The 27,691-nt window shown below is 41.1% G+C and overlaps 1 protein-coding gene across 2 annotated transcripts in view; it reads right to left on the reverse strand.

The window, feature by feature from the left end:
- Window positions 1–4,096: 4,096 nt before the first annotated feature.
- LOC122557341 (short transient receptor potential channel 5-like) overlaps window positions 4,097–27,691 on the reverse strand; it is a 106,149-nt gene continuing 82,554 nt past the window's right edge. For both annotated transcript variants that reach the window (XM_087991946.1, XM_043704946.2), the window contains 5 exons: window positions 25,569–25,764; window positions 16,820–17,023; window positions 10,697–10,738; window positions 9,220–9,309; window positions 4,097–5,385 (listed from right to left, as the gene is read on the reverse strand). In XM_087991946.1, the coding sequence (XP_087848072.1) occupies window positions 4,642–5,385; window positions 9,220–9,309; window positions 10,697–10,738; window positions 16,820–17,023; window positions 25,569–25,764 (1,276 nt within the window). In that variant the 3' untranslated portion in view covers window positions 4,097–4,641. The remainder of the gene's footprint in view (window positions 5,386–9,219; window positions 9,310–10,696; window positions 10,739–16,819; window positions 17,024–25,568; window positions 25,765–27,691) is intronic.

Below are 27,691 nucleotides of genomic sequence, written 5' to 3' on the forward strand. Positions count from 1 at the left end.
TCTTTTATGTTCACATCTAAATCGTTTATATAAATGATGAAAAGTAGTGGATCCAGCACTGATCCTTGTGGCACTCCACTGGTCACAGGCCTCCAGTCTGAAAAACAACCCTCCACCACCACGCTCTGTCTTCTACCTTTTGAGCCAGTTCTGTATCCAAATGGCTAGTTCTCTCTCTATTCAGTGAGATCTAACCTTGCTAACCAGTCTCCCATGGGAACGCCTTTCTGAGGTCCAGATAGATAACATCCACTGCTCTGCCCTCATCAACCTTCTTCAAAAAACAATCAAGTTTGTGAGACATGATTTCTCATGCATTAAGCCATGTTGACTATCCCTAAGCAGTCCTTGCCTTTCCAAATACATGTAAATCATGTCCCTCAGGATTCCCTCCAACAGCTTGCCCACTGATATTGGGCATTGTGGTAGCCCACCAACACACTAAAATAGCAGCTAATGAACTTGAAAGACCCCATGCAGACCACAAGCGAAATGAATGTCAATTACAAAATACCTTGCAAGAACTGTAACAAACACCACATTGGACAAATAGGCAGAAAACTAACCATCAGGATATAAGAACATCAGCTAGCCTCAAAAGACATGACTTACTCTCACTAGTATCCTTGCATAAAGATGAGCAAGGACACCACTTTGACTGGGACAACACATCCATCCTAGGACAAGCTAAACAGAGACCTGCACAAGAATTCCTAGAAGCATAGCATTCTGACCGGAACTCTATCAACAAACACATTGATTTGGAGCCCATCTACTACCCTCTGAGAAAGAGGAGGAAATGGCATCACCCACGCATGGAAACCTAAACAGAAAGTGGGACATAACACAGCACTTCACTGGAGGTTTACTGATGATGTTAGCATGGTGATGAAATGTCTGAAAACGAACCTTCTAGCTTAGCGAACAAACTTACTCAACCTGAAATATAAATCTTCTCAAAACTTGCTGTCACTATCTATTTCCCCACATTCTATTATCTTACACGTCCTTCTCCACAGTAAACACTGATGCAAAATATTTGTTTAGTATTTCTCCCACCTCCTGCAGTTCCACACATAGGCTTGCGTTGCTGATCTTTGAGGGGCCCTATTCTTTACCCAATTACCTTTTTTCCTTAATGTATTTGTAAAATCCCTTTAGATTCTCCTTAACCTGATTTGCCAAAGCTATCTTATGTCGCCTTTTTGCCCTCCTGATTTCTCTCTAAGTATATTCCTCCAGCCTTTATACTCTGCTAAGCTTTCACTCGATCTCTGCTGTCTATACCTGCCTGACATATGTTCTCTTTTTCTTAACCAAATCTCAATTTGTCCAGTTATCCAGTATTCTGTACACTCACCAGGCTTGCCTTGCCTTTCACTATAACAGAAATGCATTGTCTCTGGACTCTTGTTATCTCATTTTTGAAGGCTTGCAATTTTCCAGCTGTCTCTTTACCTACGAACATCTGCCCCCAATCAGCTTTTGAAAGTTCTTGCCTAACACCCACAAAATTAGCTTTCCTCCAATTTAGAACTTCAATTTTTTAGATCCTGTCTAATCTTTTCCATCACTATTTTAAAACTAATAGATTATGGTCGCTGGCTCCACAGTGTACCCCCACGGACAACCTCAGTCACCTGCCCTACCTTATTTCCAAAGAGCAGGTCATGTTTTGCACCTTCTCTAGTAGGTACATCCATGTATAGAATCAGAAAAATTATCTTGTACACACTTAACAAATTCCTCTCCATCACTATGGCAGTCTCAGTCTGTGTTTGGAAAGTTAAAATCCCCTACCATAACCACCCTATCATTTTGTTTACAAATTTGTTTCTCAATTTCCCGTTGACTATTGTGTCTAAAATACAGTCCCAATAAGGTGATAACCCTGTCTTATTTCTCTGTTCCACCCAAATAACTTCCCTGGATGTATTCCCAGGGATATCCCCTCTAAGTACAGCTGTAATGCCATCTCTTATCAAAAACACCATTCCCCTTCCTCTCTTGGACCCCTTTCTATCCTTCCTGTAGCATTTGTATCCTGGAACATTAAGCTGCCAGTCCTATCCATCCTTGAGCCACATCTCTGTAATCGCTATGCTATCCCAGTCCCATGTTCCTAACCATGCCCTGAGTTAATCTGCCCTTCCTGTTCGATCTCTTGCACTGGAAAAAATGCAGTTTAATTTATCATGACTATTCTTTAGAGGGTCAGTGTGGACTTGTTGGGCCAAAGGGCCTATTTCATACTATAGGGAATGAATCTTTAAAATCAAAGTCCTACCTTGTTCTCTGCTTTCTTCTTGCCTGCCCTGACTGTTTGACTGGCTCCCTTTCCCAACTATACCAGTCCAAGATTGATCTCTTTTCTCACTATCTCCCTGAGCACCTCAAGCAAATCTCTCTGCCTCGAGGATCTCCTTTTTAAATACCTTAACTTCCTATATTCTCCCTACAGAATCTCATTCTTTTTCCTTCCTATGTCATTAGTTCCAATGTGCACAATGACCTCCTCCTGGTCCCTCTCTTTGAGAACATTCTGCACCCTCTGAGACATTCTTGATCCTGGCACCAGAGAGGCAAAACACCATTCTGATTTTTCGCTGCCAGCTGCAGAAATGTCTGTCTGTGCCTCTGACAATCTATCACTTTCAAAGGTTTGGAACCTGACGTACCCTCCACTATATTAAAGCCATTCTTGATACCAGAAACTTAGCTGTTAGTGTTACATTCCCCTAAGAGTCCATCACCACCTACATTTTCCAAAACAGCACACTTGTTTGAGATGGGGATCGCAGAGGAGATCCTACACTATCTGCCTCCCTCTCCTAACTTTCCTGGATTAACCCATCTATCTGACTATATCTGCGGCTTTTCTCCTTTCCGATAACTGCCATCCATCACACCCCGTAGCTCCTGTAAATTCCTTATTGCATCTAACCGCCGCTCCAACCAATCCATGTAATCTGATAGGATTTGCAACCAAAGACACTACCTATACATATAATCATCAGTAACATGGAAACTCTCCCTAAACTCCCACATCCGACAGGAAGAGCACATTCTACTAAAGGTAATCTTTACTCCTTCACAATCTACATACCCAGAAAATAGCACCAAATTATTGCTCTTAAAAAAAAACACTGCACCAGGCTAACTTAATATTTATGGTTTATATTTTTTAAATTTAATCAAGAGACAGATCTCAAGAAAACATATAATCAAGAAAGAACCCACTCTACTCACTATTGTAGGTTTACAGTGAAGTTACACATAAAAGAACTATGCACTTATCTGTTCCTGTGCTGTGAGCTTTCCCACACAGGTTCCTCCAAGGTCAGCTGTGAATTTTGCTGTTTGTTAATTTTTCCCAGACGCACTCCGATGTCCAGAGATACTTGAACTCAAACAGCAAAGGCAGTAACTGTGCAGATTCACTGCTGTGTCAGACAGCAGTATAGATTTCTTTCTCTGACCACGTGGTTACTCTGTCATAATTTCTCTTTCATGAAGTCATGCTAACTGTGCTTGATAGTTTATGATTTTGCAAATGTTCTGTTATTACCTCCTCTAATCGATTCTGATTCTTTCCCAACAATGGATGTTTGACAAGGTGAAGGTGGGCTGCTTTCATGAACCACTACAGTCTGCAGGCCTAAAACAAATTAGGGGGCAGGGACTGCGAAGTTAGCCTAGTCTTTCTTTACACGGTACTGAGGATACCTTTCGACCACATCTCCTCCTCACTTAAGACTATTCCATCACTGTACTATCATCCAACTTCGCCTATGCCTCAGCCTGTCTGTTTTTGAAATACTTATCCATGTTCTTCCCTATTCAGTATTCCAGTGCATGTCTTACATTTTACTTCAAACTTGTATTAAACTCTGCTATTACATCCTTATTTGCACCAGGTCTCATTCACCCATCATCGGTGTGCTTGCTGACTTAATTAGTTCCTGATTAAGAAATGACTTTATCTTGGAAAAGCACAGCAGGTTAGGCAGCATCCGAGGAGCAGGAGAATCGACGTTTCAGGCAAAAGCCTTTCAACAAAGTCGATTCTCCTGCTCCTCGGATGCTGCCTGACCTGCTCTAGCACCACACTCTCGACTCTAATCTCCAGCATCTACAGTCCGCACTTTCATCTAATGACTTGATCTTGTCTGTCGTCTTGTCCCCTTTTATCTGTGACTGTCTTCAGCTACACAGCACTCCAAGATATCTGCTCCTCAAATTCTGATTGCATTGAACAGCCCCAATTTTTAATTGTTCTACCTTCGGTAGCTGTGCTTTCCAAGGCCAAGGGCCTAAACTTTAATTTACTCCTAAATGTTTCCTCCTTTACCTCTTTGTCCTTTTTTAAGGCACTTATTCTTCTGACCAATCTTACTTATTATTGCCTTACATGGTTCAGCATCATTTTTTTTTCACCTAACACTCCTGTGCAATGCCTTTGGATGTTTTATTACTTTAATGATGCTGTACAAATACAAGTTGTAATTTACAGGAAGTGTGGTTCCTCTTTAGAAAACACCCCTACAGCCACACATTCTCATATATTCAATTTTATAAAATAATTCCTCATGAACATGACCCAAAGTTTGTTGTGGTAAAGTGGTATCTTGGTATACAGTATTATAATTGAGTCGTTACATAGTCCTCTTGATGACTGTTCCATCTGGTCATTAGCAAGTCACAGGCTTCCCCCCAGGAGTCATAGACGTCACTTGACGAGTCAATGAGTTTGTTATTGGAGGTACTGATATTGGAAGAACAATTAAAGGAATCATGGTTAGCTGAACAATGGCTATCAATTCTGTTTCTTCTGTTTACTTCATTAAGACCAACAGCATTAAGGCTGCTCTCACTCTTTGTTATATTGTTAGAATTGGAAATTTGGGAATAATTGAAGTCCTGCCACACATTTTGTGCTTGAAGTAGTCCATCAGAAATGCTTGACACTGGCTCTGGGCTTGGTTCAGATAGTTGCCCATTCATCTTGCTGAACAAAAGGCCAAGTCTTTTAAATGAATCCTTCTTCGAATTTGGATATCTCTGGAATCGATTGCCATTTCTGACTGAGGAAGATTGCTTACTCATCCTGTTATTTTTGGATTTCTCTTCATTAAGGTCAATTCCAGAAACTGATTTAATAAGAGCTGAAACACTGAAAGAGTTCATTTTCAACGTCTTTCTGTCATTACTTTCACCTGCCAAATTGAATGACACGATTTTTTTCATTTCTTCAGCACTATCATCCTCCATATCTCCCATCTGCATCCCATCACTGCTGGTAGAGTATGTCCTTCGCGATGATTTCCTGTTTCCTAACAGGTCAAGAACTTCATAGCGAAAACTGGAGATATCTTGTTTCAGTTCCTATGATAATAAAATATATTAATATATTTCATATGGTCTGCATATGTTAAATTTAAATTTAAGCTATCTTAATTTGATGTATTTAAAAGATTCTTCTTTCCTCCAAACCTGATGATTTAATAGTGAAATTATCAAAAGTATCAAGTTAGCAATTTATACAGACCAGAAAGAGCCAGCTATATCGGTTAAGTCATAAAGAGGTGATCACTGTCTTTCCTAGACGTTCTGATAACCTGTTATTTCTCACCTGCTACCTGTAATGTTCATCATTACAGAAATACTGTTAGCCAAACTTTGACTAGTTACTACAATTAATGCAGTGAAAGAAATAAATCCACATTCGTAGTCTGACTCAAATTCTTATGATTTGTAAATTCAGTCCCCAGCGTTATTGTCAAATTTGCTTTAATCTGATTCTTTCCGTTCAGTGTTTACTGGCCAGCTGCAGAAGGATATTCCTTCCTTCCTTAGAATTGCTCCCTTTGCAAAATGAAGTAGATTTAGGTTTTACTACACCCTAGACAAGAGCCCTGCCAAAATATGAAGCCAATTGTGATCCCTATTGCTAGCTTTATCATTACATTGAAAAATTAAGTTGTTAATCAAACTAAACTATAACTATAACTATGTCTGAAAATGGAACAAATGGTTTACTAAGGAGAACAGTTGGGGGGGGCTATGAATGAGGAGGAATATATTCTGTTACAATCCAGATGTCTGACTATCAGATACACAAAAATGGTCATGTTTTAAGATGTCTGACTAGAATGACACATACATGAGTAGTTAATATACAAATTTAGTGAATGAAAATAGGCAGCTGAATCAATTCAACCTAGAATACAGTCTGTTCTAACTGTGTTTGGAATGGGTTGACAACTTAAAAATCTTGAAGTCTTAACGGGGAAATATACCTTTTTTTTAAAGTATGCAGCTGGGATCTACAAGGCTCATTTTCCTGATCAGCTGGAGAGCTGAAATAATCTTCCCTTGCAATGTGCTGTCTGCCCACCTATCATGTTTGTATTTTGAAACTTGATTGTCCTACCCAAGGCACATAATGTAAATCAGAAAGAGAAAAATGGGTTGATTCAAAACCAACTAGCTAAGTTTAATCTTGGGAGCCTGCAACTTTCTGGTCTGTATGGCTTGTATGAAATATAATCACCAGTACATTTTAGGAGTCTGTAATGCTATGGGCGGCACGGTGGCACAGTGGCACAGTGATTAGCACTGCTGCCTCACAGTGCCAGAGACCTGAGTTCAATTCCCGCCTTAGGCAACTCTCTCTGTGGAGTTTGTACATTCTCCCCGTGTCTGCGTGGGTTTCCTCCAGGTGCTCTGGTTTCCTCCCACAGTCACAAAGATGTGCAGGTCAGGTGAATTGGCCATGCTAAATTGTAGTGTTAGGTGTAGGGGAATGGATCTGGGTGGGTTGCTCTTCGGAGGGTCGGTGTGGACTTGATGGGCCGAAGGACCTGTTTCCACACAGTAAGTAATCTAATCTAATGTTAAAAATCACATAACACCAGGTTATAGTCCAACAGGTTTAATTGGAAGCACACTAGCTTTCGGAGCGACGCTCCTTCATCAGCTGATGAAGGAGCGTCGCTCCGAAAGCTAGTGTGCTTCCAATTAAACCTGTTGGACTATAACCTGGTGTTGTGTGATTTTTAATTTTGTACACCCCAGTCCAACACCGGCATCTCCGAATCATAATCTAATGTTACATGGCATTGAAACATTAAGGTCCTCACCTGAAATCTCTCAAATTTGGCATGATGTTTCCTCAAAGCACAAAAATATGTTGAGGAACTTTTTTACCAGGGTTCAGATTTCCAACAATTTTATTGGGTATTTTCCTAATGAACCTGTTCAGATTTGTTATAACACCCTTCTGGAGCAAGTAGGACTTGAACTTAGGCCACATGTCATGGGTAAGAACACTATCATTTCACCACAAGGACCCTAGCTTATTTTATTACCAGCAATGTATATGCAGTCAGTCATAATTAATTATTATATATTAGTTGGTAGTACAAAATTTGAGTATCGCTGAAAAAAGAAACTTTTTCTGAGTCTTTCATCTTACACCATCAAGACACTTTGCAAGCCTGCCAATGCAAAGGAAAAGCCAACATTTATAGAGCATAAATGGTCAGTGGTGACTGGTTGGAGCGTCAACGCGAGAGAATATGCCAACTAATGCTGATAGACAGTTAACAGACAGGTTTTGTTTAAATGGAAACCAGGTGGATTGATTGGTTGGATAATACCCTGTGATAGGAACGAATGAATAGCTATCATGTATTTTGCTGAGCTGAAACCAGTTTAGTTTGTATTTTCTGTCTATATGGGACAGAGTGTTGTGTATCAATATATATATAGTTACTCGTGCACACAAGTGCATCATACCAATATTGACTAACTACCCTATATTGAGTATCAGCATAATTCTGCGCATGTTCAAGATTATCCAGAAAATGTGGTCCAGTTGCAGAATCACATCTTGTTATGACAATATTAGACATTGTGTTGCAGGTTTTGTGAAGAATCTGCTTGAGTACAGCCAGTACCTTGCTTGTTGTGAAGAGCCAAAGGACGTTTTTTTACAATCTGCCATCTTTTAGATATATGACCTACATACCTGATATCACATTGGCACTGAAATTCATATCCAACATTACTCATTTCTGTAATAGGAAGAATATCATTTTAGCTTTATAGCGGCATCCTGTTAGTGGCATACCCCACTAGTGGCGATTACAACAGCTACATCACCCAAACCTTTAGGAACACCTACTAGATTATTTCTTGAGATACACTGCACAAACCCATGAATGGCCTAAGTAGATATAGGAGCAGAATTAGGCCGTTCAGCCCACTGAGTCTGCGCTGATATGTTTCTCCACTCAATTCTCCTTTCATCCTCTTACTGATCAAGAATTGTGGTCACTTTTCATCCTCAAAAGTGCCCAGTCTATCTCATTTCCTAAAAGGCTAAGGGATTTTAAAAGGTGCTGCCTGACCTGCTGTGCTTTTCCAGCACCACACACTCGACCCTTGAATTTATGTTCTTGTGAGATGCCCTGATGACTGCAAGGCAAAAAAAGCTTTGACTAAATGTGTCTTTTTTCAGCAGTACTCAATATTTAAAAGTTTCTGTATGGAAAGTGCCTGATGACAACATTTAAAATCTATATATTTGAATACCTCGACTGCTTCTAGTCTCCCATCATCAATTCACTGTCATGTCTCACATCAGGGCACTACATATGTTTGTACTACACTTAGTTCAAAATTTTGTACGTGAACCACAGTCTGAGTTTTCTTTAAACATTTTTCGTTTAGAAATTCATAGAAAAATGAAGTACAGAGGGAAGGCATTCACCTTTTAATGCCTGTGATTGTACTCTGAAGATGTTATCTGTCTAGTCCTATTCTTTCCCTATAGATCGGCAAATGGTGCTTTTTTTAATGGTATTAGGGTAAACTGCGATGAAATGGAATAACACTATTGCTTCAGATGACAGGGCTCCTTCATTCAATAATGGTGCTGCAAAGTACTGAGGTATTTAGTGTCCTGGAATCTGTCCATTTAAATTAGGGATTGCCTACACAATGCTGGCAGCAATATTTCCCTCAGTAGTCAGTTCTGATGGTTGGAATAATTCCTTACAATTGAGCAAGCAGAAAGTACCACTTTGGTTAACTCTATTAAAATCTGAGTAGAACATCATAGGATAAGAAACTGCTTAAAAATTTGAAGGCTTGAAATCCACTTTCAAAATATTACCAAAAGGTTAAACCCATTGAAGCAAGTGCCATGTTTACCTTAAAGTTCTCTTCTGTAAGTCCTTCATCAGTTTTGGCACTTCTGATCATAGCCGCAACATATCTTTTCACTAAATTTTTAATGACTTCCTGCCAAATGAAAAGGAACAATACAAAAAAATCAGTGCCCATTATTTAATTTTATTCATTATTAAGACTAATTTGACTTGCATTGTTTATATATGAAGCGTTTAAACATGCTGTGTTTGAAGAGACTTAAGTGTTGTGAAAATACTCTACTTGACATTTAATGTACCATCATCATGTGAAAATGTCATCACTTGCAAATGTTTCATTGTGATGATAATGATTGCACTGTACTTTTGCCATGGGCCAATGAACAGATTACAGCCCTTTTATCATACTTCATTAGTCACAGTAGAATTGACTCCATCTCTATTAGTTGGTGTGTAACACTAAGTCCAATTATACAGTGCTGCACATTGAGCATAATGTCCAGGTTTGATACCTGAGGAACCAGAGGTGAATAAAGTGTTGTAAACAGTGCAAGGAGAAGACAGGTGGCTGATCTCTTTTGCCAGGGTTTCTAGGAGGGGAAAAAAAGAAAAAATATGGCATGGGCGAGACAATCATTGAGGTGCAATGAGGAAATGTTTACCGCTGATTACTATGGTAATTTAAATTAAAATAGGAGAGCAGGAAACAATCAGTAAAAAAAAAAATCAGAGCTATTTCTGGGCAGAGCAGCAAATATTAAATAGAAAGGTGGAGATGATCAGCCTAAAATATTTAAGGAACAAGTGGAAACAATAGTGGGATACTGTCTCTCTAGATGGAAGGTTTGGTTGTAACATATTTGGACATTAATAATTTGAACATTATTCTAACAAGGTCAAAGCAGCAACGGAGAAGACGCAACAATGATTTATAATGGTAATTATTGGACCCCAATAATTTTTCAATAATGAAATTTTTTTTTGTTCACACAGTATATTTGAAAATGAGCTTGTCCTTTTTAAGAATTCTGCCCCTCTAATAACAATATGGCTACAATTGCGTATTCGAGTCGATTTTTGTGTGCTTTATCTGGAGTCATAAAAATGATACCAGTATAAAGAATAGCAGAATATGGACAAGTGCTGGGTTTCACATGACCATTATCTAAAAATTTAGCCTAAAACGATATGGCCATTGGGAGTGTGTCTTAGCACGTCGTTTCTGACAATGGCAAATGACATAGTTTAATGAAGAGCCTTGATTTAAGCTCAGTGAATGAAAAACATATAGATTGGTGTATTTAATACACGAGAGGAATGAGAAAGTTCAGATAAACACTGATTGTAATGATAGCCGTAAAATAAAGAGAAACAGAGTGACGATCAGAAGCACATGGTTAAAAATGAAGGTCAAAAATGAAAACCAAAATGGTTTTGGAGACGAATTTCAACTCTTGGTGGGATTTGTAATTATGATTGATTTTATGTGATTTCTCTGTAATACTGACTGGTCAGCAAACCTGGTAGTGTTGATTTTGGATCAGGTCATCTGCATGCCGTTCCTGAAAGAAGAAAATTGATTTCAGAATTCCGTAAATTATTGACAAAACACAACAGTGGGCATTGTCACTGCAGGTGCACACATGTCATTGATAGCACAGCTAAAATTCAAAAATAAGCAGATTGGAATTAACAAGGCTAAGTATTTTCTCAATGCAACACAAGTGTCAACAAAACTCCTGTCAACTGAGAAACCCCAGATACTTTCCAAAGTAAAATGGTAAGCCGCTAATGATTATGTGGTACAATGCTGCCACGGAAGTGTATGGGGAAAATGGCAATGGGAAGGTTTACTCCAGCTCTTTTTCAGCTCTGAAGCATTGAAATTGCAGAGTTATGAATAGATTGCCATATCCAGTCTGAGTAAAGAGGCTTCTACTTCACCCGGTTTCATGGAATATATCAAACAGTGATTCCAGTAGGCCATTAGAGTTGGATGAACATGCCATGAATGTTGAAGTATCCCAAATAGTATAAAGTCATGGAAGCCATTGCATGTTTCAGATGCCTTTGGCACCATATAGCAGAACTGACTGGGAGAAATGGGATGGTGTGCTGACCATCTAAATTTCGACCCTTGCGTCTATATCTGCTCAGGAAGAGGAAATTAAATTCTCTTTGAGGTGCATTTCATCTTGTGTCAAGCTGGCTCCAGCCACCTAAGCAGTAGGAAGGTCTACACAGTGATATTGTTAGAGGCAGGCTCTGACCACTGCCTGCTCTATATTATTTATGCATTTTTAAAATCTTATTGCGTTCCAATGTGAAGTTTTCTGTTCATTAATTTTATGCGGAAGATTACAGTTGACACATTGGACTAACATTAGCTGAGCAGATGCCTTCACTTGTGTGGGCTTTGCCGTGCTTATTTTGATGTTCTCCCCTTTTAATTCTAGGTTTATGCCGGGCAATGGCTCAACATACACCGAAAGCTTTGGTGGCTTAATGATATGGTTCTGCTTCATTGGTGAGCCCAGACATGTTATATGGCCATTTATTTGAGAGGATCCCGTCCTTACTTGATGTCTACTTGTACACGCTTTGCAATCAGTGAACACTGCAACCAGCATTGGAAATGTTGTTGTGTTTTACTCGTGTCAGAGGCCAATTCTCATTCCCACATTGTCATCAGCAAAGCTGGTGATTGATATTGGAGTCACATTCTCTGCATACTTTCCACCCAAAATGGCCGTACAATTAAGCATTCAGACATCAAAGGAGCTGAGGATTTTCTTTTAAGTCTCTGCCAGTATGTCACAAAAGTATGAGAGCTGTGTCTTGTTATTTTTGTGTCTTTAAAAACAGTGGACTGTGAGGAGAAAGACCTGTTTTTAAAAGCACCAATTTATTAAGATGGTTGCATCTTAATTTGGTGAATTTGGTACCTTATGTGAACACTTTTTTTTGTGGCTGTGGGTTCCTGCAATGTGCAGGCAATCAGGAATTGTTTACATGTGAAGCTGATTGGTTCACAGCCATGTGAGCAGGTTGGAACTGAAAATAAGTTACAGAGACACAGACACACACAGAGAAAAAATAAACTGAAGTCTATGCTGTTATGCTACACAGCAGAAGCTGCCTGCTCTCTGCAGTAAGAAGGGGTTAAACTTGAAGAAAACCAGTTACCTTTTCTCCAGCTGTTGCTGTGAATTGTGATTTTTGAAATGATTGATCAGAGATATTTTCCAAGTGAATCTTTCACTCTGTATTTCTTACAACCTAGTAGAAGCTTCTGGAGAAATACAACTGAGCAACAACTGAAGAAAGATCATCAACAATATCGGGATCAGGAAGCAAAGACTACTGAACTGACTTTCCAGTTCTTTTTACCTCTGCCAATATCTATTTTTCCTATAAGTTTGTCTGTTTGTCTTTCTGTATGTGTGTGCATATAAAGATAGAATGTATTACAGTTTTAGTACAATTTTAGATAGTAGTGTTTTATTCCACTGGTTTATATCTGTTTACTTGTAGCTACTTGTAATAAGTAATTATTCTCCTTTAGTATAGAGGCCTGGTCTGTGCTTTCTTTCATATAGTCCAACCTGGTGTTGTATTATTTTTAACTTTGTGCTTTCTGTCAACTTTGGTCTGAAAGTCAGATAAAATAAGGTACTGTGAGCACTTTAAAAAAAAAGTTAATATTTGCTATGACTCTAGGAGTAGTGAGGCTTGATTTATAATGTGTTACCCCAGTTGGTCATAACATGCAGCAGAAATGTAGAATTTTCAGTAGTGATACATCTCAATGGCTAGAATTGAGATTTCACCAGCATATTTCTGCATTCTCCTTTATCAGAATAAAATGATAGCACTGCTGCCTCACAGCGCCAGAGACACGGATTCAATTCCCGCCGCAGGCGACTGACTGTGTGGTGGATGCACATTCTCCCCGTGTCTGCGTGGGTTTCCTCCGGGTGCTCCGGTTTCCTTCCACAGTCCAAAAATGTGCAGGTTAGGTGAATTGGCCATGCTAAATTGCCCATAATGTCAGGTGGAGGGATAAATGTAGGGGAATGGATCTGGGTGGGTTGCGCTTCGGCGGGTCGGTGTGGACTTGTTGGGCCGAAGGGCCTGTTTCCACTCTGTAAGTAATCTAATCTAATCTAAAATGCAATAATGCAGAGTTCAGCCCTAAATTTTGAGAAATGGAATACAAGTCTTTGCCTTTTGAATCTTAACCCTGATGTTGGAGTCAAATGGAGGTCACAACGCTGCATTGTGTGGGAAACAGTCTGGCAGAGAATTTCTCTGGATTGGCCAATGAGTGGTCGAAGAAAGGCTGGTGATCCCAATTGGGGATAGCAAATGGCTCTGTCAAAGCAGGAGGACCAATGGGATGCCTTCCAACAAGAAAGGAACAGCAACTTACAGTTCAGGTAAGAGGACGTAAGTGATGCCTCATGTGCCTCCACTTTAGAAAATCATACAAGTTTTGAAGCAACTAGCTGTGACAGATTCAAGCCTTCATAGACCAGCTTCTGGCTGCAGCTGTGACTAGGCAGCTAGCAGGGGTCGGGGGGGAGGGGAGGTTAAAATGCTTGTTTGGAGCACTGGCCCCCTACTCTGCTGCTAGGGTGGGGGATGACAGTAGCTAGCTGACCTACTTTCTGATGTTTTGCAAAGATCTAGAATTTTCTAGTCAACCACTAACTGACTACTCATTGCTTGTGGGTGGGTAGTCTTCCGTTGCCAATTCCATAGGCCTGCTGGAGGCAGCAAATCAAGTTCCATACTCCCCTCCTCCCATTAGAGGAGGAAAGTCCTGCTGAGATGCTCTGGAATAAACTTGGATGTAAAATTATGTGCTTCAAATTCCCTATTCCTAGATGTCCTTTTCTGGTGGAAAATGCTATGTTCCATCATCATTTACTTAGAAAATATGCCCTTCTTGCTTTTTTGATTGAACTGGGGAGATGGTGATTGGCGAGTGCTAAGCATTGCTAATATTTTACACTTGGGGTTACATTAAAAAACAAAGCTGGAGTATCCTCTGTATCAGAAAATATAGGATAGAAAGCTATTTTTTGTTGTTCATTCATGTGATGTTGCAATTGCTACTTGGCCAGCATTATTTCCAGTTCCTCGTTGTACTTGAGAAGGTAGCGGTGAGCTGCCTTCTTGAACCGCTGCAGTCCACATGTTGTAGGTTGATCGACAATGCCCTTAAAGAGGAGATTGCAGAAATTTGACGCAGAGACAGTGAAGGAACGGCGATATATTTTTAAGTCGGGCTGTGAGTGGCTTAAAGGGCAACTTGCATGTATATTCTGCCCTTGTCCTTCTAGATGGAAATGGTCATGAGCTTGGAAGGTCTTGTCTGAGGATCTTTGGTGAACTTCTGCAGTGCACCTTGTAGATAGTACACACTGCTGCTACTGTGCACTGATGGTGGAGGAAGTGGATGCTTGTGGATGTGGTGCCAATCAAGCAGGCTGCTTTTTCCTGCATGGTGTCAAACTTCTTGAGTGTTATTGGAGCTGCACCTGTTCAGGCAAGTGGGGAATATTCCCTCACACTCCTGACTTTTGCTTTGTAATGGTGGACAGGCTTTGGGGAGACAGGAAGTGAGTTATTTGATACAGTATTCCTAGCCTCTGACCACCATGTGTAGCCACTGTGTTTATGTAGTGAGTCAGTTCATTTTCTGGTCAAAAGTAAACCCTGAGATGTTGATAGTGGAGGATTCAATGATGGCAATGTCATTGACTGTCAAGGGATGGTGGTTAGATTGTGTCTTGGAGATAGTGAGGAGAAAGTGAGGTCTGCAGATGCTGGAGATCAGAGCTGGAAATGTGTTGCTGGAAAAGCGCAGGTCAGGCAGCATCCAGGGAACAGGAGAATCGACGTTTCGGGCATAAGCCCTTTTTCAGGAATGGGGAAAGTTTGTCCAGCAGGCTAAGATAAAAGGTAGGGAGGAGGGACTTGGGGGAGGGGCGTCGGAAATGTGATAGGTGGAAAGAGGTCAAGGTGAGGGTGATAGGTCAGACTGGGGTGGGGGCGGAGAGGTCGGGAAGAAGATCTCAGGTTAGGAAGGCGGTGCTGAATTTGATGGATTTGACTGAGACAGGGTGGGGGGAGGGGAAATGAGGAAACTGGTGAAATCCGAGTTCATCCCTTGTGGTTGGAGGGTTCCTAGCCGGAAGATGAGGCGTTCTTCCTCCAACCGTTGTTTTGTTGTGGTCTGACGATGGAGGAGTCCAAAGACCTGCATATCCTTGGTGGAGTGGGAGGGGGAATTGAAATGTTGAGCTGGACAAACTTTCCCCATTCCTGAAGAAGGGCTTATGCCCGAAACGTCGATTCTCCTGTTCCCTGGATGCTGCCTGACCTGCTGCGCTTTTCCAGCAACACATTTCCAGCTCTTGGAGATAGTGATTGCTTGGCATTTGTGTGACACAAATATTATTTGCCACTTTTCAGCCCAGGTCTGGATATCGTCCAGATCTTGATGCATTTGAATATAGACTATTTCAGTATCTGAGGAGTTGTGAATGGTACTGAATATTGTGCAATCGTCGCAAACATTCCCACTTCTGACGTTATGATGGAGGGAAGGTCAACGATGGAATAGCTGAAGATGGTTTGGCCTAAGACACTACCATGAGGAACTCCTGTAGAGATGTCCTGGAGCTGAGATGACTGACCTTCAACAACCACAACCATCTTCCTATATGCTTGGTATGACTCCAAGCTGCAGAAAATAACCCCCCCCTCCCCCCCACAATTCCCATTGCCGCCACTTTAGATAGGACTCCTTGACACCTCACTCAGTCAAATGCATACTTGATGTCCAGGGCTATCACTCTCACCTCACCTCTGGAATTCAGTTCTTTTGGTTGTGTTTGAACCAAGACTATAATGAGGTCAGGAGCTGAGTGGTCCTAGTGAAACCCAAACCAGACATCACCAAGCAGGTTAATGCTGAGCAGATGCTGCATGAGAGCACTGTTGATGACCCTTTCCATCACTTTACTGTTAAAATTTAGTAGACTGATGGGGCAGTAATTGGCTGTGTAGCTGTACTGGAACAGCTTGGCAAAGGTGCGGCAAGTTCTGGAGCACAAGTCTTCAGTACTGTTGCTGGATTGTTGAAACAAGCCCAATATTTAATGTTTGCTTGTCAATGAATTCTAGTGTAACTATTTAGTCATGTGTGGCAGCAGATGAATTATAGGTAAACAGATCCCAACCTTGGTTTATTACTGAACTGAAATATCTTAGTGAGTAGTATGGTGGCACAGTGGTTAGCACTACGAATCCAGCCTTGGGTATCTGTGGGAATATGGCACAGGGTGGGCGGGGAAGGGCAGGTCTGGGTGAGATGTCCTTGGAGGGTTGGTGCAGACTCGATGGATGAAATGGTCTCTTCTGCACTGTAGGAATTCTATGAAATGTAAACTTTTCAAATTTCATTTCTCATTCTTTCTGATTTTATATTGACTTTAAAACATAACAGCTCTAGCATACTGTTGTGACATAGAAATGCATATTTTTGCATAGAAATGAGAGAAAAGGGGAAAAAATGAATTGTTTGTTAATGTAATTTTCATATGAAATTGTATAAAGATGAGCTTTCTTACTGTAAATTCTCTGAGATTCTCACGCTTTTGCTCGTTCTCTGAATCTCTGCTTGGACAGATGTGCATGTGTAGCCATTTACAGAGGTACCAAACAGATTTTGGGCTGGGGATGATGTTGAAAGGTGGTGGAAGAGTTGCACCTTCATCAAAGTAACTCATCCAAAGCTTTGTTCTGGCAAACTTCCACTCAATGTCAGCATGGTCCTGCAAGTAGATTAAAGACACAAGTGATGAAGAACAAATATCTTATTTGTGGTTCTTGTTCTGTGAACCAAAACTGTCTGGTGACTACAGTATCTCTAACTGCTGTCTGTGATTCTTCACCCCCCTCCCTTCCTTGCACCCTCCCCTGCCACCACAGGAATTGTAAAGCTTGCACCCACACCTCCTCCCTCACCTCCATCCAAGGCCCCAAAGGAGCTTTCCATATCCATTGAAGTTTCACCTGCACTCCACCAATATCATTTATTGCATCCGTTGCTCCCGATGCAGTCTCCTCTACATTGGGGAGAGACTGAACGCCTCCTAGCAGAGCGCTTTAGGGAACATCTCTGGGACACCCACACCAATCAACCCCACCGCCCCATGGTCCAACATTTCAACTCTCCCTCCCACTCTGCCGAGGACATGCAGGTGTGGGCCTCCTCCACCGCTGTTGCCTCACTACCCGATGCCTGGAGGAAGAACGCCTCATCTTCCGCCTCGGAACACTTCAACCCCAGGGCATCAATGTGGACTTCACCAGCTTCCTCATTTCCCCTCCCTCCACCTCACCCCAGTTCCAACCTTCCAGCTCAGCACTGTCCCCATGACCTGGCCTACCGGCCTATCTTCCTTTCCACCTATCCACTTCACTCTCCTCTCTGACCTATCACCTTCATCCCCACCCCCATTCACCTATTGTACTCTATGCTACTTTCTCCCCACCCCGCTCTCATTTATCTCTCCACTCTGCAGGCACCCTGCCTCTATTCCTGATGAAGGGCTTTTGCCCGAAACATCGATTTTCCTGCTCCTCGGATGCTGCCTGACCTGCTGTGCTTTTCCAGCACCACTCTAACCTAGACTCTGTGATTCTTCATGTGTCTATCCCAACTGATTGTGATTCCTGGAGAGTGTAGCATCTGTTTGTGATTTCTGGTGAATAGTGTCTCTATCTGCTGCCTATGATTCCTGATGACCAGCATCTCTGATCTGATTCCGGTGACTGCAATATCTTTGCCTGTTGTCTGTTATTCCTGGAATCGGTCTATCTATTGTTTGTGATGCCTAGTAAGTAGCATCTCCATCTGTCATCTGTGATTCCAGGTGACTGGAGTAACTTTATTGTTATTTATGTTTTTTTAAAGGGAGACTCTGCAATATGCATTGTCTATCAATGTAAAAAACAGCATTATTGTGCAACTGTTAAACATTATATTAAAAATCAAATTTGTATTTCTAGATCAGATCAATGTTTAGTGCCAATCCTCAAAGTTTGGTGGAGAAATTCAGCAGGTCTAACAACATGTGTGAGGAGAAAATAGATTTAATGTTTCAAATCCAGTTCTGAAGAAGGGTCACAGGCCTTAAAATGTTAACTGTGTTTTCTCTCCTCTGATGCTGCTCGACCTATTGAGTTTCTCCAGCAATTTTGTTTTTGTTTGTTTCTGATCTCCAGCATCTGCAGTTCTTTGATTCACTTAGTACTTAAACGTTAGCTTGATTCTGATCATATTTTGTTTAAATGTCACACAGACCTGCAGTGCAACTTGCTGACATAAAGCTACATAGTTCCTGAGCTCTGAACTGACAGCTGCAATCTTCAGTGATTCAAATGCATGACTAAAATTCTTGCCTGAGTATCTAGTTTTTTTTATTTTCTTTTGAAATGTTATTTAGCCTCCAAGGAGAATTGTAGAAATATCATGAAGTGTGAAATATTGTTACAAGCCAAAACTCTGGAAGCTCTAAACTGAAGCTTTGAAAATGGAACTAGACATTTTCCATACTTTTTGGCTGTGTCAAAACTCGCTGGTGTCTGCTGTTTTCTTTTTTATCAATCTGGTCATAAATACGGAAAATAGCAAGTGTGCAGCTTGCAGTATAGATGAATCAAGCTGAGTGTCAGTATGTGTGATAAATTATATATTCAAAAATGAACCACATAGTGATACATGAGTGAGCTACGCAGTTTGTTTTGTAAGAAAGCAAGTGCGAATTGTCTATTAGTTGTAAGATAAGGTAGCAATTACAAATTTTGTGTAACTTTATATCAGCCATTTCCTGTGTAACAGTACCTGTGTAGTGTGAGATACCAGCAAAGTATTAATATTGCAAATTGAGAATTTCACTGTATCATTTTCTTTTCCTTTTTTAGAATTAGAGAATTTTAAGGGACACGGGAAATTATTTGGCTCAGTTTGCCTGGCTTGGATTCCTGAAAGATCTTTCCACTTAGTACTGTTCCCCTACACTTTCCTAATACCCTTATGTTTTTCTCACCACTCATTTCCTCCAGAAAGTATTGATTGCCTCAGTTAGGATGAAGTTGCCAGGCAATGGATACTCTTTGGTGTTATTAGGACAGTGAGGGACAGCAGGCATTCTAATGATGCAAGACATCACAGTGAGCCTAACCTATCCTCACTTCCAATGCACATACTGTGAAAGATGCAAAAAGAACCACAGAACCATTGAAAAGTTAGAGCACAGAAAGAGATCATTCAATCCAATGTGTCTGTACCAGTTGAATAAACTAGCCATCCATGCTAACCCCAGTTCCCTGTACCTGGCCCAGAGCTTTCTATATTACAGTGTTCCAGATGTAGAACCAGATTCCTTTTATAGGAATTTAGGGTTTTTGACTCAACTGGTCAGTAAATTCCAAATACTCTCCACCCTCTGTGTGAAAATGATATTCCTTGAGCCCTCTAATATTTCTACTGATTACTTTAAATCTGTACCTCTCTGATAAGTGACCCCTCTGCTAGAAGAAACTGGTCTTCCCTGTTCACTCTACCCAAATCCCTCAATATTTTAAACACCTCAATTAATTCAACTCTCAGCCTCCTCTATTCTAAGGTAAACAACCCTAGCCTATCCAACCTTTCCTCATAACTGCAATATTCTAGTCTGGCATCATTCTTGTAAATCCTCTCTGTACTCTCTAGAACAATTATGTTCTTTCTGTAATGTGGTGACCAGGACTGTACACAAAGGTCCAGCTGTGGTCTGAACAGTGCTTCACATAGTTTAAAAATTACATTCACACTTTTATATTCAATAGCTCACCCAGATAAGTATGGCATACCATATACCTTCTTTACCATTTAATCTACATGTTATACCACCTTCACTGACCTGTGGACTTAACTCCAAATACTCTCACTTTATGCAAGTCAATCTTCCATCCATTAACTCCATCTACACGTCTCAATGTCTCTGAAAGACGTCCAATCTAATCAAAGGCCTTTCACACCCCATTTATAATCTCTTCTAATTTCTTCTGTCATGGTGAAGATATAAAAGCATAAACACACGTACCAAAAGGTTCAAGAACAGCTTCTTCCCTGCTATTATTAGACTTTTTTTTATTAGATTAGATTACATTACAGTGTGGAAACAGGCCCTTCGGCCCAACAAGTCCACACCGACCCGCTGAAGCGCAACCCATACCCCTACATTTACCCCTTTCCCAACACTATGGGCAATTTAGCATGGCCAATTCACCTGACCTGCACATCTTTGGATTGTTGTAGGAAACTGGAGTACCCGGAGGAAACCCACGCAGACACGGGGAGAACGTGCAAACTCCACACAGTCAGTCGCCTGAGGCGGGAATTGAACCCGGGTCTCTGGCGCTGTGAGGCAGCAGTGCTAACCACTGTGCCACCGTGCTGCCCACTTCTGAATGGATCTCTCAAATTTCAAATCTAATGTTGATCTTGCTTTTTGTGCACCTTCTTTGCAGCGGTAACTTTGTATTCCTTGCTCTGTTCAATCACCCTATGATCTTTGTATGGTATAATCTGTCTATACTGTACCCAAAACAAAACGTTTCACTGTACCTAGGTACATGTGACAATAATAATAAATCAAATCAAATCTTCTCCCTTTCTCAATACTCTTCCATTTATTGTGTATTCCCTTGATATGGTTGCCCTACCTGAATATATGATCTTGCATTCTCTGGATTGAATTCCATTTGCCACGTTTCTGCCAACTTAACCAAACTATTTATCTTTCTGCAGTTGCCAGCCACTGTCTTCACTACCAACTCACGACACACCCCTATATCCTGTGCAATTTAATTTTTTTCTGACCAATCTGCTTTTTGGGACTTTGTCAAACACCTCATTAAAATTCATGCAGACAACATTTACTGCATTGCCCTAACCATTCCTCTTTGTTGCTTACTCAAAAAACAAATTACGTTTGTAAGACAAGATATTCCCTGAACAAAATCATGGTGATAATCCTTGCTTAATCTGTGCCTTTCCAAGTAGGAGTTGACCCTATCTCAGTATTGATTCCAGTAATTTGCCCACCACTGTATTCAGAGTGACCAACCTATAAATATTTGACCTGTTCCTTACACATTGTGAATAATGGTACAACATTCATAGACTTCAAATTAGCTGGTACCTCACCTATATATAGCTAGGATTGGAAAGTAATCCTCAGAGCAATGACTATTTGCTCCCTGGTTTCCTTTAATAACCTGGGATGCAATTCATCCAGCCCTGGCGATTTCTCTAGATTTACGCAGGTCAGTACATCCAGTACTTCTCTTCTCATTATCCTTATTTTGTCTAATTTCACACTCCTCCTCTTTAACTAGAATCTATGTTGTTTACTCATGAGATGTGGGTGTCTCTGGCTAGGCCACCATTTATTGTCCATTCCCAACTGCCCAGAGAGCAGTTAAGAATCAACCACATTACTGTCGATCTGGAGTCACAGAAAGGTCAGACCAGGTGAGGGCGACCGATTTCTTTCCCTGAAGGACATTAATAAACCAGATGGATTTTTTCAACAAGCGACAATTATTTAATTGTTATCATTAGACTCTTAATTCTTTATTGAATTCAAATGCCACTATGTTCATGGCAGAATCTGACCCCAGGTCCCTGGAACATTAGATGAGTTTCTGGATTAATAGTCCAGCAATAATATCATGAGGCAATTGCCTCCCCAGATGTTTGTTTTGTGATGACAGAGGCAAAATGCTCATTAAAAACATTTCCCTACCTTTATATTCATGCACAAATCATCATGTGCATCTCCAATAAGTCTGACCTCTCCTTAGACATTTTCTTGCTCTACATGTGCCAATAAAACATATTTCTTTAATTTTACTGACCAATTATAGAGTCATACAGATGTACAGCATGGAAACAGAACCTTCGGTCCAACCCATCCATGCTGACCAGATATCCCAACCCAATCTAGTCCCACCTGCCAGCACCCGGCCCATATCCCTCCAAACCTTTCCTATTCATATTCAAATTTTTAAATGTTATAATTGTACTAGCCTCCACCACTTTGTCTGGCAGCTCATTCCATACACGTACCAGGAGAAAGTGAGGACTGCAGATGCTGGAGATCAGAACTTAAAAATATGTTGCTGGAAAAGCGCAGCAGGTCAGGCAGCATCAAAGGAGCAGGAGAATCAACGTTTCGGGCATAAGGCCTTCTTCAGGAATGAGGAGGGTGTTCCAAGCAGGCTAAGATAAAAGGTAGGGAGGAGGGACTTGGGGGAGGGGCGCTAGGAATACGATAGGTGGAAGGAGGTTAAGGTGAGGGTGATAGGCCGGAGAGGGGGTGGGGGCGGAGAGGTCGGGAAGAAAATTGCAGGTCAAGAAGGCGGTGCTGAGTCTGAGGGTTGGGACTGAGAAAAGGTGGGGTAATGAGAAAGCTGGAGAAATCTGCATTCATCCCTTGTGGTTGGAGGGTTCCTAGGTGGAAGATGAAGCGTTCTTCCTCCAGATGTCGTGTTGCTATGGTCTGGTGATGAAGGAGGCCAAGGACCTGCATGTCCTTGGCAGAGTGGGAGGGGGAGTTTAAGTATTCACATGGGGCGGTTGGGTTGGTTGTTGCGGGTGTCCCAGAGGTGTTCTCTGAAACGTTCCGCAAGTAGGCGGCCTGTCTCCCCAATGTATAGGAGGCTACATCAAGTGCAGCGGATGCAGTAAATGATGTGTGTGGAGGTGCAGGTGAATTTCTGATGGATATGGAAGGATCCCTTGGGGCCTTGGAGGGAAGTGAGGGGGGAGGTGTGGGTGCAAGTTTTACATTTCTTGCGGTTGCAGGGGAAGGTGCCGGGAGTGAAGGTTGGGTTGCCCAATACTCTGTCAAATAAAGGATTGCATACCAAACGCCTTCTTCACTATCCTATCTACCTGCGACTCCACTTTCAAGGAGCTATGAACCTGCACTCCAAGGTCTCTTTGGTCAGCAACACTCCCGAGGTCTTTACCATTAAGTGTATAAGTCCTGCTAAAATTTTCTTTCCCAAAATGCAGCACCTTGCCTTATCTAAATTAAACTCCATCTGCCACTTCCCAGCCCATTGGCCCATCTGATCAAGATCCCTTTGTAATCTGAGGTAACCTTCTTCGCTGTCCATTACACCTCCAAGTTTGGTGTCATCTGCAAACTAACAAACTATACCTCACATCCAAATCATTTATATAAATGAAGAAAAGTAGTGGACCCAGCACTGATCCTTGTGGCACTCCACTGGTCACAGGCATCCAGTCTGAAAAACAACTCTCTACCTTTGAGCCACTTCTGCATCCAAATGGCTAGTTCTCCCTGTATTCCATGAGATCTAACCTTGCTAGCCAGTTCCCATGGGAAACCTTGTTGAAATGCCTTACTGAAGTCCATATAGATCACATCTACCGCTCTGCTCTCATCAGTCCTCTATGTTACTTCTTCAAACAACTCAATCAAGTTTGTGAGACATGATTTCTCACGCACAAAGCTATGTTGACTATCCCTATTCAGTCCTTGCCTTTCCAAATACATGTACATCCTGTCCCTCAGGATTCCCTCCAACAACTTGCCCACCACCGACGTCAGGCTCACTGGTCTAAAGTTCCCTGACTTGTCCTTACCACCTTTCTTAAACAGTGGCACCATGTTTGCCAACCTCCAGTCTTCCAGCACCTCACCTGAGACTATCAATGATACACATATCTCAGCAAGAGGCCCAGCAATCACTTCTCTAGCTTCCCAGAGTTCTAGGATACACCTGATTAGGTCCTGGGGATTTATCCATTTTTAGGCGTTTCAAGATTTCCAGCACTTTCTCCTCTGTAATATGAACATTTTTCAAGATGTCACCATCTATTTCCCTACATTCTATATCTTCCATGTCCTTTTCCACAGTAAATACTGATGCAAAATACTCATTTAGTATCTGCCCCATCTTCTGCGGCTGCACACAAAGGCCACCTTGCTGATCTTTGAGGGGCCCTATTCTCTCCCTAGTTAATCTTTTATCCTTAATGTATTTGTAAAAACCCTTTGGATTCTCCTTAACTCTATTTGCCAAAGCTATCTCATGTCCCCTTTTTTCCCTCCTGATTTCCCTCTTAAGTATACTCCTACTGCCTTTATACTCTTGTAACGATTCACTCGATCCAATTCTTTTTATATTCTCTGCTTTTTTAATTTCCTTTTTCACTTCACTGTGCTTGCTACACTGCTCATGGTTTCCTCAATCGTTACTTCTTCTGAGATTGTCGTATGCTCTACTTATCGGCTTGATGTTACCTTGTATGATTCTGGATAACCAGTGTCTCTTGATTTGGCAGTATCATCCTTTTACTTTGTCGGGACATATCTACACTCTGCTTGTAGAATCTTGCATTTGAATGCATCTCACTGACATGGCATTCAAGTGTCAAGTAGCTCTTACCAGTCCACTTTTTGCCAGATCACCTCTCAGCTTTGCAAAGTTTGCATTCACCAAATGTGTTCTACCTTTTTCTCTTTCCATAATAATCCCAAGTTCCCACAGGAGTGTAAAACCCCGACAATTTTCCCTGCCGTGTGGATTGTTGGCTTTTTAGCATCTTTCCTGATGAGCTTCTAGTGGAGTTCAGCTGTTTCACATTTCATATATCTGGGATAATTTTGTTTTAAATTCTAGAATACATTGAATTCTTTAAGATTTTTTTTAACCCCCTCAGGCCAGATTTGAGTTGACACTACAATGTGTGACCTGACTCAATTCCCTCTTCACATTTTATCTCTATTTGTCTGGCCTTCATTCTGCAATATTACCTCCAAAGAGCTTAACAAATTGGGAAGTCATAATATATAAAAATTGTAAAAGATTACTTGATATTTTGTCTGCTGGGCAATATTCATCCTTCAATCTTTACCACAGAAACAAATTAAGTGTTTGTGTCTTTGATGTTTGAGACAACTTATCTGCAAACTTGATTTGGAGATGCCGGTGTTGGACTGGGGTGTACAAAGTTAAAAATCACACAACACCAGGTTATAGTCCAACAAGTTTTATTGGAAGCACACTAGCTTTCGGAACTTCTTCATCAGGTGGTAGTCCAATTAAACCTGTTGGACTATAACCTGGTGTTGTGTGATTTTTAACTGTCTGCAAACTGTGATTGTTCATGGAGATGCATTATTTTTCTCTCACATTCAGTAGCACAGAATATCAGCGAAGCCATCTCTATTCTGTTACTGTTTTGGCTAATTATAACATTACGAAGAGTCATTATAGTTAACTTACTGCAATGAGCTGGTAAGAATTATTCATCATGGCAATCAGCATATTAAGCAAGACAACCAAGGAGATGACATTGTAGGTTCCAAACATGGTGGCTCCAACAAATTCCGTGAACTCATGCCGAGCTTTTACATTAGTGACGTACAAATTCAACAGACCAAATACTGACCAGAATAAGGATTGCAGTGTTTCAAATAATCTGCAGAAGAGACAGAAATGTGACAATGTTATAATTTTTCACAGTATGTGCAGCTTCAGTTGAATCTAAGAATGAACTCCTGGTAAGTGGTCTAATGTATAACATTCAGAAGTGACTTCTCATCTGTGATTCACTGCCGATATCAAAATGCCAAAGCATTTTTCAATTTCACTGTTATTTTTGGAAAACCATGTGATGTTAAGGCACACTGTTTGGTTAGATCATTGACCTAACCGTGGGGCAGCACGGTGGCTCAGTGGTTAGCACTGCTGCCTCACAGCACCAGAGTCCCAGGTTCAATTTCAGCCTTGGATGACTGTCTGTGTGGAATTTTCACATTCTCCCTGCGTCTGCATGGATTTCCTCCGGGTGCTCCGGTTTCCTCCCACAGTCCAAACATGTGCAGGCCAGGTAAATTGGCCATGCTAAATTTCCCATAGTGCTAGGTGCATTAATCAGAGGGAAATGGGTCTGGGTGGGTTACTCTTCGGAGGGTTGGTGTGGAATGGTTGGGCCGAAGGGCCTGTTTCCACACTGTAGGGATCTAATCTGACTGATGAACTGTGTTACATACTGATATTGGGTGTGTGATATGGACCAGGCCAGACCCCCTTAAAACATATTAAGAAAGTAGCCCAGACCCTAACTTTGCTAGTTGTTTTAAGCAGGTGTAATCAGGAGGGATGCAATTGGTCAAACCACATAGTTTTAAACAAAACAGAATTTATTTACAAGATTACCAAACGAATCACAAACAAAATAGAACAGAATACAAAATAACTTAACTATCTGAAAACCCAACAGATCATCCCAACTTAATGATGCTGTTGCAACACTTGCAACAATCCCCATAAACACCCCTTGGCACAAAAGGTAAAATCAAAAATAGGGTCTGACAGGAGAGATTTCAGAGAGAGAGTATCAGCATGGACCTGTTTCTTTGGGGTCCAGCAGCTTCTAAACACTACAGCTAAAAACCAAACCAAACAAGAAAAAAAACTGATCTGGGGTAACTGGCCACTTCCTTTTCATTGTGCAAGTTTATAGAAGAAGAATCCCTATAGTGTGGTAAGAGGCCATTCGGCCCAACAAGTCCACACCAACCCTTTGAAGAGTAACCCACCCAGACCCATTCACCTACCCTATTACCCTAGGTTTATACCTGACAAATGCCTCTAACCTATACATCCCTGAACACTATGGGCAATTTAGCTTGGCCAATTCACTTAATCTGCAAATCTTTGGATTATGGAAGGAAACCTGAGCACCCAGAGGAAACTCATGCAGACACAAGGAGAATGTGCAAACTCCACTCTGACAGTTAGCTGAGGCTGAAATCAAACCCAGGTTGCTGGCGCTGTGCAGCAGCAGTGCTTTTTTTTTAAAAAAGTGTTTTGTTAAAACTTTAAAACCTTTTGCTTGAAGCAGTATCAGTTAGCTATAATCAAATTGGCCCTAAAACCCATCCAAACCCAGACTTTTTGGAGTCTGTATCTTTTATGACCTCTCTGAAAAAAACCCAAATACAACATAACCTTGTTAAAGGTGCAGCATTGTCACAGTGGAAAAAATTCAAAATAGATTTACCTGTTATTACAAGGCTGTATTTATCTGTATTGTGTTGACATACTTGCATAACTTGGACATTGCTTAAATAAAAATGTATATTCAAAAGAGTTCTGCTCTAGTCTACAATCAGAAAAATCTCTAGGGCTATAATAACATTGTTAAAACCTTCAACTGACATCAGCAACAAATAAAAATAGAAAATGAAATGGCTTGTGTGGTGCAGTGGTAGTGTCCCTACCTTTGGGCTAAGAAGTCTGAGTTCAAATCCCATCTGCTTCAATGGTGTGCAATAACATCTCTGAGCAGTTGGTTAGCAATACAGGTTAAAGGATTTTGTCCAGTGACACTAAAGGAACAG

Source organism: Chiloscyllium plagiosum, unplaced genomic scaffold, assembly GCF_037043375.1.
Source record: "Chiloscyllium plagiosum isolate Xiang-an unplaced genomic scaffold, Cpla_swu_hap1 HiC_scaffold_11, whole genome shotgun sequence".
Taxonomy (NCBI): domain Eukaryota; kingdom Metazoa; phylum Chordata; class Chondrichthyes; order Orectolobiformes; family Hemiscylliidae; genus Chiloscyllium; species Chiloscyllium plagiosum.